Source organism: Austrofundulus limnaeus, unplaced genomic scaffold, assembly GCF_001266775.1.
Source record: "Austrofundulus limnaeus strain Quisiro unplaced genomic scaffold, Austrofundulus_limnaeus-1.0 Scaffold2, whole genome shotgun sequence".
Taxonomy (NCBI): Eukaryota; Metazoa; Chordata; class Actinopteri; order Cyprinodontiformes; family Rivulidae; genus Austrofundulus; species Austrofundulus limnaeus.
Window position 1 is genome coordinate 6,104,889 of NW_013952404.1, and position 15,448 is coordinate 6,120,336.

The 15,448-nt window shown below is 40.2% G+C and overlaps 1 protein-coding gene across 3 annotated transcripts in view; it reads left to right on the plus strand.

Annotated features, from left to right (window-relative positions):
- The window catches only part of atg2b (autophagy related 2B), a 21,733-nt gene extending 9,095 nt beyond the window's left edge, over nucleotides 1-12,638 (plus strand). Inside the window, exons 19-43 of one of the 3 annotated variants that reach the window (XM_014012916.1) lie at nucleotides 722-864; nucleotides 1,022-1,179; nucleotides 2,144-2,319; nucleotides 2,422-2,572; nucleotides 2,668-2,870; nucleotides 3,255-3,335; nucleotides 3,440-3,546; nucleotides 3,635-3,727; nucleotides 3,803-3,873; nucleotides 3,951-4,027; nucleotides 4,105-4,275; nucleotides 5,568-5,700; nucleotides 6,028-6,227; nucleotides 6,321-6,547; nucleotides 8,663-8,780; nucleotides 8,887-9,078; nucleotides 9,151-9,252; nucleotides 9,327-9,405; nucleotides 9,486-9,696; nucleotides 9,770-9,839; nucleotides 9,922-10,004; nucleotides 10,742-10,863; nucleotides 11,081-11,235; nucleotides 11,318-11,467; nucleotides 11,541-12,638. In XM_014012916.1, the coding sequence (XP_013868370.1) occupies nucleotides 722-864; nucleotides 1,022-1,179; nucleotides 2,144-2,319; nucleotides 2,422-2,572; nucleotides 2,668-2,870; nucleotides 3,255-3,335; nucleotides 3,440-3,546; nucleotides 3,635-3,727; nucleotides 3,803-3,873; nucleotides 3,951-4,027; nucleotides 4,105-4,275; nucleotides 5,568-5,700; nucleotides 6,028-6,227; nucleotides 6,321-6,547; nucleotides 8,663-8,780; nucleotides 8,887-9,078; nucleotides 9,151-9,252; nucleotides 9,327-9,405; nucleotides 9,486-9,696; nucleotides 9,770-9,839; nucleotides 9,922-10,004; nucleotides 10,742-10,863; nucleotides 11,081-11,235; nucleotides 11,318-11,467; nucleotides 11,541-11,771 (3,504 nt within the window). In that variant the 3' untranslated portion in view covers nucleotides 11,772-12,638. The remainder of the gene's footprint in view (nucleotides 1-721; nucleotides 865-1,021; nucleotides 1,180-2,143; nucleotides 2,320-2,421; nucleotides 2,573-2,667; nucleotides 2,871-3,254; nucleotides 3,336-3,439; nucleotides 3,547-3,634; nucleotides 3,728-3,802; nucleotides 3,874-3,950; nucleotides 4,028-4,104; nucleotides 4,276-5,567; nucleotides 5,701-6,027; nucleotides 6,228-6,320; nucleotides 6,548-8,662; nucleotides 8,781-8,886; nucleotides 9,079-9,150; nucleotides 9,253-9,326; nucleotides 9,406-9,485; nucleotides 9,697-9,769; nucleotides 9,840-9,921; nucleotides 10,005-10,741; nucleotides 10,864-11,080; nucleotides 11,236-11,317; nucleotides 11,468-11,540) is intronic. The other 2 variants (XM_014012925.1, XM_014012934.1) reach the window with 2 other exon arrangements.
- Nucleotides 12,639-15,448: the final 2,810 nt, after the last annotated feature.

A 15,448-nucleotide genomic window follows, 5' to 3' on the forward strand; every position in this document is an offset into this window, starting at 1 on the left:
GGTGAATGCCACAAATTCTCCTAAATCACTCGTACGCACAACTTAAGAACAAATCTGTGCGTACGAACGGTTCTTGCATGAGGCCCAATGTTCTGGAAACAACATTTTCCAGCCCTTTGATCAGCATTTTACTAAATTCTCGGGATTAATAAAACAACATGAAATCAGTATTTTTGACAGTAGAACATTGAAAACCTGAACTTTAACTGAGATCATAATTAAAACTTCCAGTATTCGTATTTTGTTTTCTGTTTTCACTTTCATCGCAAAATATCCTCTGTACCATATAACACTTCATGTAAAGCAGGCTGAGAAACACAGAACAAGTTACCTTCATAAACTTTAGTAACTACAGACTACAGACTAAATCTGTACTCTGATAAAAATGTTATAAAATATTTTTATTATCCCCCAATAGTGGCGCCCCCTAGATGGACGGTGCCCTTAGCATTTGCCTGTACTGCCTATTAGACGGACAGGCCCTGCTTGAAAACATTAAATTTCAGTTTTGCATAACTTTGAAGTTTGGCTCTGATGTTGGTGCAACGCAGGTGCGCTTAATCCAGGTGGAAACATTTGCATTCAAGAGCGAGAACAACCTCTGGTCAATATTTTAACACGCTCCACTGATCTTTATGCAAACCGTGACACGGTTTTGTTTACTTAAGTTGCTGAAAAAAATAGGTGGTGATGAGGTCAGTTTTTTCCCCCTTCATTCCAGATGGTCATTCCTGGTGATGCTGCTGAAATGACAGAGTTCCAGGAGAAAACGATGAACAACTCTCGATTCGTTCTTGAGCTGTGTTTGCCTAATGTCCAGCTGGCACTGCCCAGCAAACCTTTCTATGAAAAACTACACAACAGGTATATAACCAGTTATTAAAACTAGTCCTGATTTTAATGAATTGTTCCTTATTTGTTGTTTTCAAGGGTGACATTGGGCTTTCTCAAACAAAACATGTTATTGCAATACATACAGTTAAAAAAATATTTATATGTAAATAAAACCTCCATATTTTAGGATAAACAACGACCTTATGTTGTGGGAGCCCACAGCTCCATCCCCAGTTGAGATTGTAGARAGCATGCCTTATGGAGTTGGACTCTCTGTTGCCAGTCAGCTGATCAACACTTACACAAAGGACAGCTTTATCCAGTTTCGCTCTACTGGCCCCGATGGTGAGACGATCATTTTGTATTAAATTCCAGTTTCTGTTGTGAGATTTTGCTCCTTAACCCCAATACATACCCAGTTTCAGTGAAGTTGAGACRTTGTGTAAAACATAAATAAAAACAGAATACAGTGATTTGCAAATATTTTTCAAGATTTATTCAGTTGAATACACTACAAAGACAAGATATTTAATGTTCAAACAGATAAACTTTATTGAAATATTCACTCATTTTGAATTTGATGCCTGTGAGATGTTCGAAAACATCTGGGACAGGGGTAACAAAAGACGGAAAGTTGAGTAATTTTCATAAAAACACCTGTTTGGAGCATTCCCCGGGTGAACAGGTTAATTGGAAACAGATTAGTGTCATGATTGGGTATATACAGTATATGGGGTTCTGCTCCTTTTCATTTGACTACGTTGTGATTGTGTTTTTGACTGAATAATGTTGTATTATTTGTTTGTTTCTATTATTATTTGTTTGTTCTTTTATTTGTTTCTTTTATTATTATTTATTGAATTAAATAAAGTTCTATCTATCTATAATGGGAGTATCCCTGAAAGGCTTAGTCGTTCACAAATAAGGATGGGGCGAAGTTCACCGCTTTATGAACAACTGCGTGAGCGAATAGCCCGACAGTTCAAGAACAATGTTTCTCAACATAAAAGTGTCCGTGGCATGGGCAACTTAGACATCTGTGAAGATACCATGAAAGCTGAAGTGATGTAACACAGTGGTAAACATGACCCTGTCTCATGGCTTCATATTCAAAATGAGTGAGTATTTGCAAAAAACAATAAAGTTTGTCAGTTTGAATATTAAATATCTTGTTTTTGCTGTGTATTCAGTTGAATATAGGTTAAAAAGGATTTGCAAATCACCATATTCTGTTTTTATTCGTGTTTTACCCAACGTCCCAACTTCATTGGAATTGGGGTTGTAGAAATAAGTTGCATCTTTGTTGTAGAGGAGACCAGTGGCTCCGATGAGGAGAATATGAACTACTACTCTCCTGCCTCTGACCTGGGCTTCAGATCTCAAAAGAAGAAAAAACAAAAAGCTCACAGCAAGACATCCCAGAGTCTTTTCTCTGTTATTCTCAGTGTAAAACACGGCCTGGTGGCTCTGCAGACAAACTCTAAGGTTGTATTATTGATGACCCTTAAAAAAAAAATAAAAATTTTAGCAAATTATGTCACGTGAACTGTGTATGAGTTTTCTTCTTTTTGTTCCTATTTATTCCAGCAGGAGGACAAAACCATACTGAAAAACAAACACGGCGAGTTCTGGCTGGAGGTGAAAAATGGCGTTTTGTTCAGCGTCACTCAGTACGAAGGCTATAAAGACCAACACTACGTCTGCTTCCAYACCAGCAGTGTTTGCCTGCATCATCAAGGTGAACCTTCTGCACTCAATGCAATTCTTTTTTTTTTGTCAGCACATATTACTTGTATGTCTTTGACGCTGTGCGATATTTATTTCCGATCTCAGGACTCGTAGACGGGGGCAGCTCCATCTCAGACATCAAGCTGCCGTGCAGGACACCTCCCCACTGGCTGGAGCCAAGCATCTACCAATCAGAGGCGTCTTCAGAAAAATCCTCAACGCCCTCTGAGGGCATCGGCCTGGAGGCTCGCAGCATGGTGTCCGTCGCTGTCAAAATCTCATCTCAGAGTGCGGAGCGCAACATCAAGGTCAGATATTTAAAACCAATCTGTGGCAGATTGTCGGTAAAAATGGGTTTTATTTCTAACGAGAGGTTTTGCTCAGAAAAAAAACGATGAAAATCATTCAGAACAGTTTTAACGTTTGATTTTTTTAAAGATTTCTTTCTGTAAAACTAAGTTCAGCTTTTATTTAGTCTTATTAATTACATTTCAGAGGCATAGAGATTTACATTTATGTTACTTTAAGCTTATCACAGACTCATTTTCATGAAAAATAAGATGAACTCAGCTGCTTTGCAACCATTTTTAAGACAAAAAGCTAAAATTTTCCATATCCAATCTCATCAATTTACCCTCATTTTATTAGCTTAATTCTGAACTGAACTTTCTGCTCTCTGTCTTCTCCTGCAGGAGTTTTTAGTTGCTGTTGGAGTTAGAGGAGCCACGCTGCAGCACAGAGTGGTCCCTCCTAACCTGGGCTGGTATGATCAGGTAAAACAAACTGCTGAGTCTTTTCAAAAATCACCTTCATGTGTTTACAACAGAGCAACAATTACATATTTAATGTTTTTTATTTATTTATTTCTGTGCAACAGATTGTTGACTTCCTGAATGTTTCTGATGAACCTGTCTTGGGTTACGCCCCTCCCATGTCCGTCACCACCCTGCATTTACACCTGTGGAGTTGCTCTTTAGACTACAGGTTAATTGGAATTCAGATCAGTCGCTAACAATAAGCTGTTTATTACCACTCGGTGTGTTTTCATGTGACACTGTTGATTTCCTGGCAGACCTCTTTACCTGCCGCTCAGGTCGCTGGTGGTTGTGGAAACGTTCAGCATCTCCAGCAGCGTCTCCTTAGACAACTCATCATCAACACTAAGGTATGAAAAGTCTTTAAGGATGCTAATGTTGGAGTAAACATGAAGTTTGGGTAAAGTTTAATTTTGTTTTTTCAGGATCATTTTGGATGAAGCTGCTCTCTTCCTCTCAGACAACAATAAAGCTGTTTCTGTTAATCTAGCACGCGGTAAGTTTACTATTCGACTACGTTGTTTTCGGCTGGTGAAAGAAGTAACACAACGCTTTGGCTGTGATTTTTATCAGACTATGTTCAAGTTGTGGACATGGGAACCCTGGAGCTGAGGATTACAGCTGTCAAGCCTGGAGCAGATGGAAAATTGGTAAGTTTCCATCTTCCAGATGAGATCTGTCACTCAGGAGGGAAAAGAAAATCTCCTTTTCTTTGTCTCTTTGACAGTCGGAGCCCAGGTTTGAGCTGCGCTGCTCCAGTGATGTGATTCACATCAGAACCTGTTCGGACTCCTGCGCTGCCCTGATGAACCTTATCCAGTACGTGGCCAGCTATGGAGACTTGATGCCTCCGGAGGAGCCAGAGGCAAAACGCAGCAGTGTCGCACAAAAACGCAAGGTCAGCTGTGACGTTTTATTCGTTGCTACTGTTAGAGATGGACCAATGAATCAGTCAATACTGGCTACTTAAAAAAATGCTATTAGCTGTGTCTCTATATGCTTAGCTCAGGGATGGGCAACTTAGATGAAGGGGCTGCTATTTATTGTTGACATTACCAGAGAGCTACACAGCTCTGCAGGCTTACCCAAATGTTTAACCAACATACAGTGCAGTAACGTAACATATTTCATGCTCAAATKCATGTATAATTTGTACTCTTGTTTAATAAATACAAAACATTTGAAGCACACAAAAAAAACTTAACACTAGCGAGCTGATTTTCAAGATGCCTTGAGTGCAGACCCCTGCATGGTTGTGGTTCTGGTAAAAAAAAAAAAGTCTTTGTTTTTGTACTTGTAACTTCAGTAAACTTGTCATATTTAGCTTTGTGCAACATGCTTTAGTGGTGACTTATATTTAAATCCTTAATCATATTTAAATATATACATATTGCTATTTTAAAGCACTCAAAACAGCTCCTAGATCTGCTTTAAGTGCTTGTTTAAGTTAGAAAAACAAAATTGGGGAGTGGGGGCTCATTGGTGGGCTGGATGTGGGTCGTAAGTTTCCCATCCCTGACTTAGCTGATTCACAAGTAAGAAGACCAGGGGTGTCAAATTCATTTTCATCTAGGGCCACATGAGCGTTATGGTGGCCCTCGAAGGGCCAGCTGTAATGAACTTTGACGTTTCATGTTTAACTTTGACTAAACACTGTTTTAAAATGTCCTCTTAAACACTGAAAGTAACAGCGTTTCGAAAATGTTGGCGAGAAGGTCAACTTTGAGGCCTGGCCACGCCCTCTTAACATGCTCAAAAACTCACCATTTTGATAACTTTTAACCCCCCACGTCTTAACTGCATAATGACCTAGTTTGAAGTCGATGGGTAAAAATCCCTTGGAGGAGTTCGCAAAAGTTGGACGTGAGGGAAAGTGAAACTTAGCCAAAGATTTAACTTTGACCCAAAATGGCCGACTTACTGATTGTTTTAGGGCATACCTCCAAGAGCTCTTTCACTTTCAAGAGATCTTCCACCTTTTAAATATAAAACAATTTATATTTATTTATTTATTTATTTATTTATTTATTTATTTATTTTTGGGCCACACCGAAGTCACCAGCCTTGAGTTTGACATGTGCTTTAGGCAATAACTTTGTTATTTTAACTGTTCAAATTCTTGTACGAGTTGCTAAATATGCTAAGTTCAACCACTCTGCCGTATTTAGTTTGAGTGTTATTTTTTGACAGACCGAGGTACCTGGCAGGCCCACATCTCAGACTCCACTGCTGGCTGAGACTGAGCAGCAGATGCTGCAGGATTTGATGAGTGAAGCTATGGAAGAGACGGATAGCCAGCAGGCGCCAGGAACTCAACAGAACGGTACAAAGTCACTTAAGGAGATTTTTAAAAACCACACTGCAGATGAAAGTGACCTGAATCAGATGTGTTTATGACAATGTGAACATGATGAAGCAGATGTTTCTTCTTAAAKATATTTTAAAGTTTGTAAGTTTAAGAAAAAACTATGCAAAAACCATCATCTCAGAACTGTTATATTTTAGTGTTTTATTTACATACAGACTATCTTTTAAATTAAATATAAAATACTCCACGAAAACCACTTCCCTAACTGTTTTAACTTTTTTATATAAAAGTGATTGCTTCATTGGTTTTAAATGAACATTGATAATATTTTTATATAAACAGGTTCTCAGGAGGAGCCAATTTATGACCATGATCCGCCTCGCTCAGACCTCTTCCTGTTCCCTGATGAGAGCGGGAATCTTAACCAGGACTTGAGTCCCACCTATCCTATGCTCCCTTCTCCCCTCATCACACCTGCTCCCAGTCTGGCCCAGGAGACGGATGACTTTTGCATTCTGGAAACTCCTGACACCAAAGGAGAGGTTGGAGAAATGCTCATTCACCCTGCTGAGGTCTATAAAACAACACGTTGAGTTSCTGTCGGCGCTGCTTCACTGTGAGTCGCGTTGTTTCAGGATCGAGATCAGGAGCCCGTGGTGAAGCAGCTGACCTCGAATCCTGTGGAAGTCAAAGATGACCACTTCAGTCAGCCTCTGGAAGGGAGCGATTCGAGCCGCGGAGCCGTGAATTTTCCCGTTCCGGAGGTTCGCTACCTCATCCGAGAGATTTCTGTCATTTGGCATCTTTACGGAGGGAAAGACTTTGGGAGGTCCAGCACAGTTTCTCCTGCTAGAAGTCAAGGGTGAGTCATAAGTCCAGAATTTAGTTTAAGCTTTTCTCTGTTTTCTTTGACATTTTCTGAACTACGTATTACCTCATGGTAAGTCCAAACCTTATTTTGCAGTTTTGTTGCAAAAACTAACCTCTCCTCAGGCTCTGGGTCAGACTCCAGGCTCCAGCATGTGATGCTGCGTTCACACCGAACGCCATTTCAGCGTCAGGTTTACCAATCAGAGAGGCTCCATTGTGTGACATTGTGACAGATTTTCCGACAGGACAGTTTCATGAATGATGTCCACTAACCTCAACTATTATAATATTTGTTGGAACTTCTAAATAAGGTCTGAACTTACCAACTACAGTTTCATCATCTTCATTCTCCTCTGGCTCCAACATGTAAGGCTGGATGGACAAGTCTTCTGTTGACTTCTTTAATTAATTTGTAAATAAAAAGTTTCTGTGCTGCTATATAGTCTCAGGGTTGCACATAACATTTTTGGTCTGTTCTCAGGGGAGAACCTGGGGTTATTGCTTGGTGCTCATATTTTCCTTAACTCATTTARCACATTTATCTAGAGGAGTGTCAGGCATTTATTATCGCCCTGTTCTGTTTTATGACGACTCCTATCAGCTGGCTGGAGTTTTTTTATTTAGTTTTTTATTTTTTTACTCTGCAAACATTTTGTAAACTACCTAAGTGGCCAGTGGGCTGACCCATGGGTATAGTATGTCATCTCAAACTGACCATTTCATATTTAAATGTCTGTTAGACTACACATGACCCTGAGATGTAATACTCCTGTAGTTTGGCCTTTTAGATCTTTGGCCTTGTTTAAACCAGCTTTCTACACTCTCCAGACCAAGCAGCAAATATGTCTTTTGCACAGAACAAATGTTTTGTTTGTTAGACTGATTTCTTTTTTTAAAGACTATTTTATACAAAAAGATTATATTTAGATGATATCAGCTCATGTAATCATTTAAAATTATTTATTCTTCGTATTTTATCATTTATTGAATTATATTTATCCCAGAGCATCTGTGTCGCAGTATGATTCTAAATATAAACATGTTTAGCACATCAAGAAACTTGTTCTTATTATAAAATTGCGAAGAATGAAATTTGTGGATCTTTCTGCTAAATTAAAATAACATTTAAAACTCATTCACTTAGAGAACATGGCACGTTTTTATTTTTGTTGTTTTGGATGGGGGGGAGTGACGTTAAACAGAGACTCTGCTTTGATATGGGGCAAATAAATGTTCTTCTGTTACAGGTAAGATGGTTTAGAAGAACTCGAACAGTGAATCTCACAGAAAGACTCGCAGCCTGCACGCACTGAGGCGCGTTCCCATCTCTCCGGAGCAGAGTTTAGTCACTGACGCAAAGTTGGACAGATCAGTTTGATAACAATGCTCTGAACATATATTTAATATAAAGTTAGGTTTTGGAGACCAAAGTCTCTGGTAGTTCAGGAGCAAAGTGCAGGAGGAGATGTCAGATGCTGCTTCCACTGTCTCTGCTGAAAACTGCTCTGACTGAAAGTCCCGCCCTGCTCTGCTCTGATTGGATAAAACAGCTCTGGAGTTCGTCTGATTCGTTGTAAACAGTGTTCGTTTAATCCTTCAGGGCCCCGCTGCCTTCCTCTCACAGAACGACGATCCAGTTACGCCAGTGAGGCTGGATTTTTGTTTGTTTTTGTTTTTAAGAAATCAGGTCACATTTGCGACCCCTGCTAGCTGTTGTTTTCACAATCTTAGGTAYGCAAGGGAGCTCTATGACATTCCATCTGGTGCGCTTTTTCTTTTTGGATCGCGGATGCGCACCTGTGCACCACTTATGTGCAACTCTGATAGTCTTAAACCCCTCTACCAAACTAGAATGGAGGGCTTTAGAAGCTGGAAGGAGGCAGGGTGTGAAGAACTTTGGATTTAAAGAGACAGCCTCAAAACGAGTTGATCTGAGACACCTCAGTAAAGGGGTGAAAGAGGGGCTTGTGGAGTTACAATAATGAGGTGTTTACAACAAAGCATTGCAGTTCCACTTTATATAGATCCCAACTGAATGATTTAAATATGAAAAAGAAAGATTTAAAAGCACGACATGTCTCCTTTACTTCTTCTGTGGATCTTGCAGATCTACTCCTCACAGCTCCCCATCTCAAACTCCAGTCAGACAAGTGAAGACTTCAGGGCGGGCAGGAGGAGGAAGAGGAAGAAACCTTGATATTCTGATAGAAATCCAGCTCAGCAAGGTAATATTTTTTTATTCCCCTGGAATAAACAATCATTAAAAGCTTATCAAATTCACAAATCACTTACAAGACTTCACTAAACTCATCTTTTTGAACGTTCCTCCAGGTGAGGTTTCAGCACGAAGTGTACCCGCAACCCCCTGCGGCGTTACGTCCAACAGCAGACCAGCCCGTGTCCCGGCAGCTGTTTGTTGTGCAGGACTTGGAGATCCGAGACAGACTAGCTACCTCACAGATGAACAAGTTCCTCTACTTGTACTCCAGCAAGGAAATGCCTCGAAAGGCTCACTCCAACATGGTGAGGAAAATGACGTGCTCGTTGATCTCTTCAGGTTTGAGTTTGTTGTAACAGGAGCGCCTCTTGTTTCAGTTGACAGTTAAGGCTTTGCACACGAGTCCCGAGTCAGGTCAGGCTCCTCCAGAGTGCTGCTTACGTGTCTCCCTAATGCCTCTTCGTCTCAATATTGATCAGGTAATAGTCAGATACAGGATTTATGATGGTGTTTGATGTAGAAAATTCTAACATACTGCCTTATATGTTTGAAGGATGCATTATTTTTCATGAAGGACTTCTTCAGCAGCCTTGCTACTGAAGTCGAGTTTTTCTCACCGCCTGCCCAAGAAGGTAAGACCGATGATTCAACGTCTGCTGTTGGAAATTTAAAAAACGATTTGACGACCCCTGATGGGTACTTGTGTCCGCAGCTGTTTGCGTGACCACAAAGAAAGCAGCTGCCCCAGAGATCTCCTGCAGCTTCTCTAAGCACGCCGCCGGCAGCCTGGACCCGGCCCCCATCATCTCAGTTCCTGCTCAAAGGCAGCTGAGCCACAAYGGCTTCTCCACGTTTGGCCGGGAAGAAGCGAACGACGGCGACGCCTCTGCTTCTCCCTTCACGGACCAGCCCATCTTTTTTAGGTCTGAGGGACATTCCACTGTAAAAGAGACTAAAACGACCTCTGTGCTGATCGATGTCTCGTCTTTTTGACAGGGAGTTTCGGTTTACCTCTGAGGTTCCCATTCGACTGGATTACCACGGGAAACACGTGTCAATGGACCAGGTGTGTGTTTAGAGGGAAATGCATTAACTCCACTTTGTCTCATTATTGTTTTATAACGTTTTATCTGAATTTCTTGTTTCAGGGCACATTTGCAGGGATCATCTTAGGGCTGACACAGCTGAATTGCTCAGAGCTGAAACTGAGGCAGCTTTGCTATAGACAGGGGTACGTTATATGAAAATATAAGAAAAATTCATCCATTATGATGTATATTGCTGTATAGGGCTTAAAGGGGACATATCATGCAAAATCCACCTTTTTAGCTGTTAAATCCATTTTATGTGTACTTGGAGTCTCTAGGAGTGCAGAATTTTGTCTCTCCTGGTGCAAAGATATCTTTATATTCTGGTTGGATCATATTTTTCAACCTGTTCAGTTTTCTGTGTTTTCTATGACGTTTTCTGAACTATTACATCAACGTATTTGTGATAGAATTTATAAATAAGTTCTGGACTTACCAACTACTGTTTTGTCGTCTTCATTCTCCTCTGGCTTTGGGTCAGACTCTGGCTCCAACATGTAAGGCTGGATGGATAAGTCTTTCCTTGTTGACATTGTTTAATTAATTTGTAAATAATAATAATAATAGTGTCACTATATAGTCGTAAACCTCTCTATTAAACTAGAATGGACCGCTTAGGGAGCTGGGGGCGGGTTTGAAGCACTTCATTTGGATTTAAAGAGACAACCTCAAAACAAGTTGATCTGAGACACGCCTCAGAAAAGGGGCTTGTAGAGTTACAATAATGAGGAATTCAGACCAAAGCATTGCAGTTCTACTTTATATAGAGCCCATCTGAATGATTTAAATGTGAAAAAGAAGGATTTGAAAGCATGATATGTCTCCTTTTAAATAGTTATTGGTAATATTGTTCACGAGGTAACTCTTGTTTGTGTTTCAGATTACTTGGTGTGGATAAGCTGTTTTCTTATGCAATAAACGAGTGGCTAAATGACATAAAGACCAATCAGCTACAAGGACTACTGAGTGGCGTGGCACCCATTCATACTCTGGTGAAACTGGGTGAGCAGAACACTTCTCAACCCAGGCACAGGATTATAGGATTATCATCAAAGTTGTTTCAATCTAAAACAATATATTTCAAAACATGCTAGAAAAAAGTGTCCTGTTTTTGAGGAATGATGCAGACGCACCAAACCATGAAGATTTTGACACCTTGTGGTTTCTAAATAGATTGATAAGCTCCTGAGAAAATCTTTAACACTGATGTTTTGTTCAGTTCACGGCCTTAGGGACTTGGTTTGGCTCCCTATTGAGCAGTACAGAAAGGATGGCCGGATAGTCCGGGGTTTTCAGCGAGGCACTGCCTCCTTTGGAACCTCCACAGCCATGGCTGCCCTGGAGCTCACAAACAGGATGGTTCGAACCATTCAGGTAAAGTGGTATCCCGCACTTCATAGTAAAAAGCACATACTCAGTCATAGAAAGTGCACTGTCTCTGTGTTCGTCTCTTCAGACTGCAGCTGAGACGGCCTATGACATGGTATCCCCAGTTCCTGATGAGAGAGACACAAAGAGGGTGAAACGTTACTCCCATTACGGCCTGGCTCATCAACCTGTTGACCTGAGAGAAGGTGTCGCCAAAGCTTATACTGTAGTGAAAGAGGTATTATTTACACTATATTTACACAACTGAAATGAAAAAGAGCATGTGGACATAAGGATGTGTTCCTCTACAGGGCATTACAGACACAGCCCTGACCATCTATGACACGGCCACACGGGAGCACGAGCAGCGTGGGATGACGGGAGCTGTCGGCGGCGTTCTCCGCCAGCTGCCACCAGCAGTGGTCAAACCGCTCATCATGGCCACCGAAGCCACCTCCAACGTCTTGGGCGGGATGAGGAACCAGATTCACCCGGATGCACGTCAGGAGGAGTCGCAGAAATGGAGGCACGGGGAGGAGTAATTTTTCATTCGCCGTGCAGTGACTGAAACCTTGACTGTGCTGCAGCCACAGCCAAGAACCTTGTTTGTTTAGTTTTTTTTTAATTTCATTTTGCTTTTGGAAAAAGTAGACAACCAGTTCTGATTGTAAATAAAATAGTGCTCATCTCATGATTGATCTGATGTAAAGTAGCTTACCTGTTCCCTCACAGTGCCTTCATGGTCATCAGCATCATTTGCTTAAACAAAGGGAAATGAATATAAATACATTTTTAAGCACTACTTCATATCCACATGTCCTGATGTGGCTTATGTTCTGTCAAATGTAAAAGCACAACKGTGACAGATGATCTTTCACTTTAGCTCTTTTTTGAATAGCTCTGTTCAAATATAGTGTTAGAATTTCTTTTTAGTGTCTACAAACACTAGTGTTAATGTGTAATTAACCTTAATTTATTACATGTACTTTATGTTAGCTGTTTACTGTAAATATTCTAAATTTGTACCATTTCATGCAAATATTAGATAACAGTAACAGAACCTGAACATGTCAAAGATGTGTGAAGTTATTTAATCAGTATGTTGAAGGGACTGGACGGGTCACTTGTCCCAAATAAATTCCTAAAGGGATGTTTATAACGCGTGTGCTGCGTTAAGTTTCTGTTGTGAAAGTCCCTGCAGCTAACATTTTCAAATTCTCAAAACAGTGCATCTACTTGATAAGTAAAGTCTTAAAATCCTGCTCGTTTGAATACTGATGTATTTGTGCTGAAGACATTTGATATGCATACAGTATTTATGTAAAAGGAGTAATATAAGATGCACATGTATAGTTGATAAAAGAAACTGTATCAAAAACATAAAAGGGAAAGTAAAGTGGTTAAACTCACAAGTGTGGTTTTTGCTTGTTTTATTTTGAAAGCTGCCAAATAAGTCGGAAGTAGGTGACAACAGACCAAGTTTTTTTTTTAACCACACCACTGTTAAAATATTGTTTAAACAGTGATAAGCATATTCGGTGATTTAAGTATTATTATCATTATTATTATAATTATTATTTTTTGTGATTTAAGTATTTTCGACGACGGATTAAGTTTGGAAGAAAATGAGCCTCCGTGCGCGCTCAGCTGGACTGACGTTTTGTGGGTGCGCGCACGCATCTTTCGCGTGCGAACTAGTCCCCATGTTGCTGTATGTTATTGGTAAACCTCTTTTAAAYGGTCTGTGTCCCTTGTAATGCATCTATATGAAATTTTGTATTGATTCCAGAAGTAAAATCCGAAGTGACTCATCTGGTAGAGATCTCTGTGTGGGGATACTTGGTCTGGGTCACCTGGGGAAACAGCTGCTCATCAGCCACCAGCAATCCAGACACAGCAGGTACTAAAATTTCAAAATAAAAAATTGTCAGGAATRCACCAAATGTCCAAGAAGTTAGCATTTTCTTCTTTTGGCTTTTTCTTTGTGTTTTGGTATGTACTATTTATGTCATAATCAAAGAATTTCAAAATGCAAAATGTTAATTTTCTGAGAAATTGCAGTGTGAGTGCTGCATGGCTGGTGAAAATGTCTGAAGAAGCTGAAACAGGAAAGCAGTGTGTGAAAGCTGAGTCAGCACTCATCAAAACAAGTCAAAATTAGATTAAACTTTTCTTCTACAGACTACTTTTTTACTGAGTGGCGCACACTGATTTTTACCTGAAGTCTTTTTAACACACTGTAAACACACCTGTATATTCTGAATCTTTAAAAACAGGATCATGGGTAAAAAATAACATTTCTGTGGTTTTCCTTTATACAGAGCTTTTGTTCTCATCTACAAGTTTGAGTTCAGCTTGGATTACATGTTTTGTTGGTTTTTGATCTTGGACAGCAAACCACGTATTCTTCTCGTTGTCATTTTTTGTACAACTATATTGTTTTTTAATGCATTAATATCTGAAGTGCCTTCTTCGTACCATTGACATGTATTAAAGAGCACTTATATATAATGTATGGTTTATTAGGAAGCAAAATGCCTTCTTTCAGAACAACTTCAKCCGCAGATTTTGAAAATTGCTGTATCATGTTGACCTTTACTGTAGGCGCTCAGGCTTGTGAGGTAGATCAGAGGATGTTGATCCTGGCTGCTGATTTGAATTTTTCCTATGCCCTGATCCTCAATGGAGGCAGTTGCAGCGACTAATCCCGCTAGCTGCTTGCCCACTGCTGCTAAGTGTGCTTTAATATTGCTGTTTTCACATAGAAAGGATAAGCTTCAGAGATTMTGCCTTTCCCAATCAGAGGATTTGTGTTAAAGCATCATAAAGGCCAGTTAATGGAAGTCTTTTTCAGTTCTGCTAATAGGTGACCATGTTTTCTACTTGTACACAGGGTTGTAGTTCAGGCTCAGAGGAAACTCACACAATGTCTGCAAGAATCTGTATGTCCTGTAGTTTTCATATTGATAAGTGTGTGTCGGCGCTGTTTAAATGATTTTAGTTTTAGCTTTCCTGTTTACAAGGATAGACTTTAATGGATTTAGCCATTTCCTCAAAATGGAACAGATTTTGTTGTTACAGTCAGCTCACGCTTACTTCCTTGTAAACAGAAAAAAAAATCAACATTCTGTGTGTGCTTCAGAGGACAGCGTCCTGACAGGAGTGGAGCATTTATTGGACAACAGCAGGCTGACACTTTGGGCAGATGTTCTTTTCCTGTGCTGTTTGCCTTCTCAGCTCCCCAGAGTTTACGCTGATCTCCGCTCTCATCTGTCCAAGCGCTGCCTGGCGTACAGTCTCCCCTCCGCTGGGCCTGGCACCAGGTAATCAGACTCACGCAACAAACTTTTACTGTTGGGGCATTGCAAACTATTTAACTTCTTTTATTTCAGTTTAGCTGAACGTCTCGGACACAGTTTTGTTCTGAAACCACAGTATCGATTTGAAAATTGTGTCACTGCAGACGTGTGGCTGACCTGCTCTTATTTGACCGCAGCTTTGTCAGATCCAACACTGAGAGGCAACATGTCTTCTCACTATGAATGTTTTGTTTTAGATACTTGCTCAAACGTCAGCACATTTGATGTTGTRTGGTAGATTTTTATGTTAATATATGATATATGATATATACAACTACAGCAGGGGTGTCAAACTCCAGTCCTCGAGGGCCGCTATCCTGCATGTTTTAGAGGTTTTCCAGCTCCAACACACCTGATTCAGTGATTGAATTAACTCTTCAAATTGGGCAGAAGCCTGTTAATTWCCCAGCGATCAAAATCTGGTGTGTTGGAGCAAGAAAACCTCTAAAACATGCAGGATAGCGGCCCTCGAGGACAGGAGTTTGACACCCCTGAACTACAGTATATATCATATTAATTAATTCATATTGATAAACATGTTCTCATGTGACTACTGACCCTAATGTTCAATTTGTAGTTGGCTTTACTTTGGATTTGAACTGGGTATGTGGAGTACTGTACAGCCTGTTTGGGATCCGGTGAGGCTCTTTCTCTAAATAACGACATACTCAAAGACTAGATTAACAATGAGCGATTAGAGGCAAAGAGTTTCATCAGCTCCTCTTGTGTCACTTCTTCATCCAGATGAGTGAGTAGTTCAAGGTTACAGAGGTGTATATTTACAGCGGGTAAAATAAGTATTCAACACGTCAACATTTTTCTCAGTAAATATATTACTAGAGGTGCTAATGACATGAAAT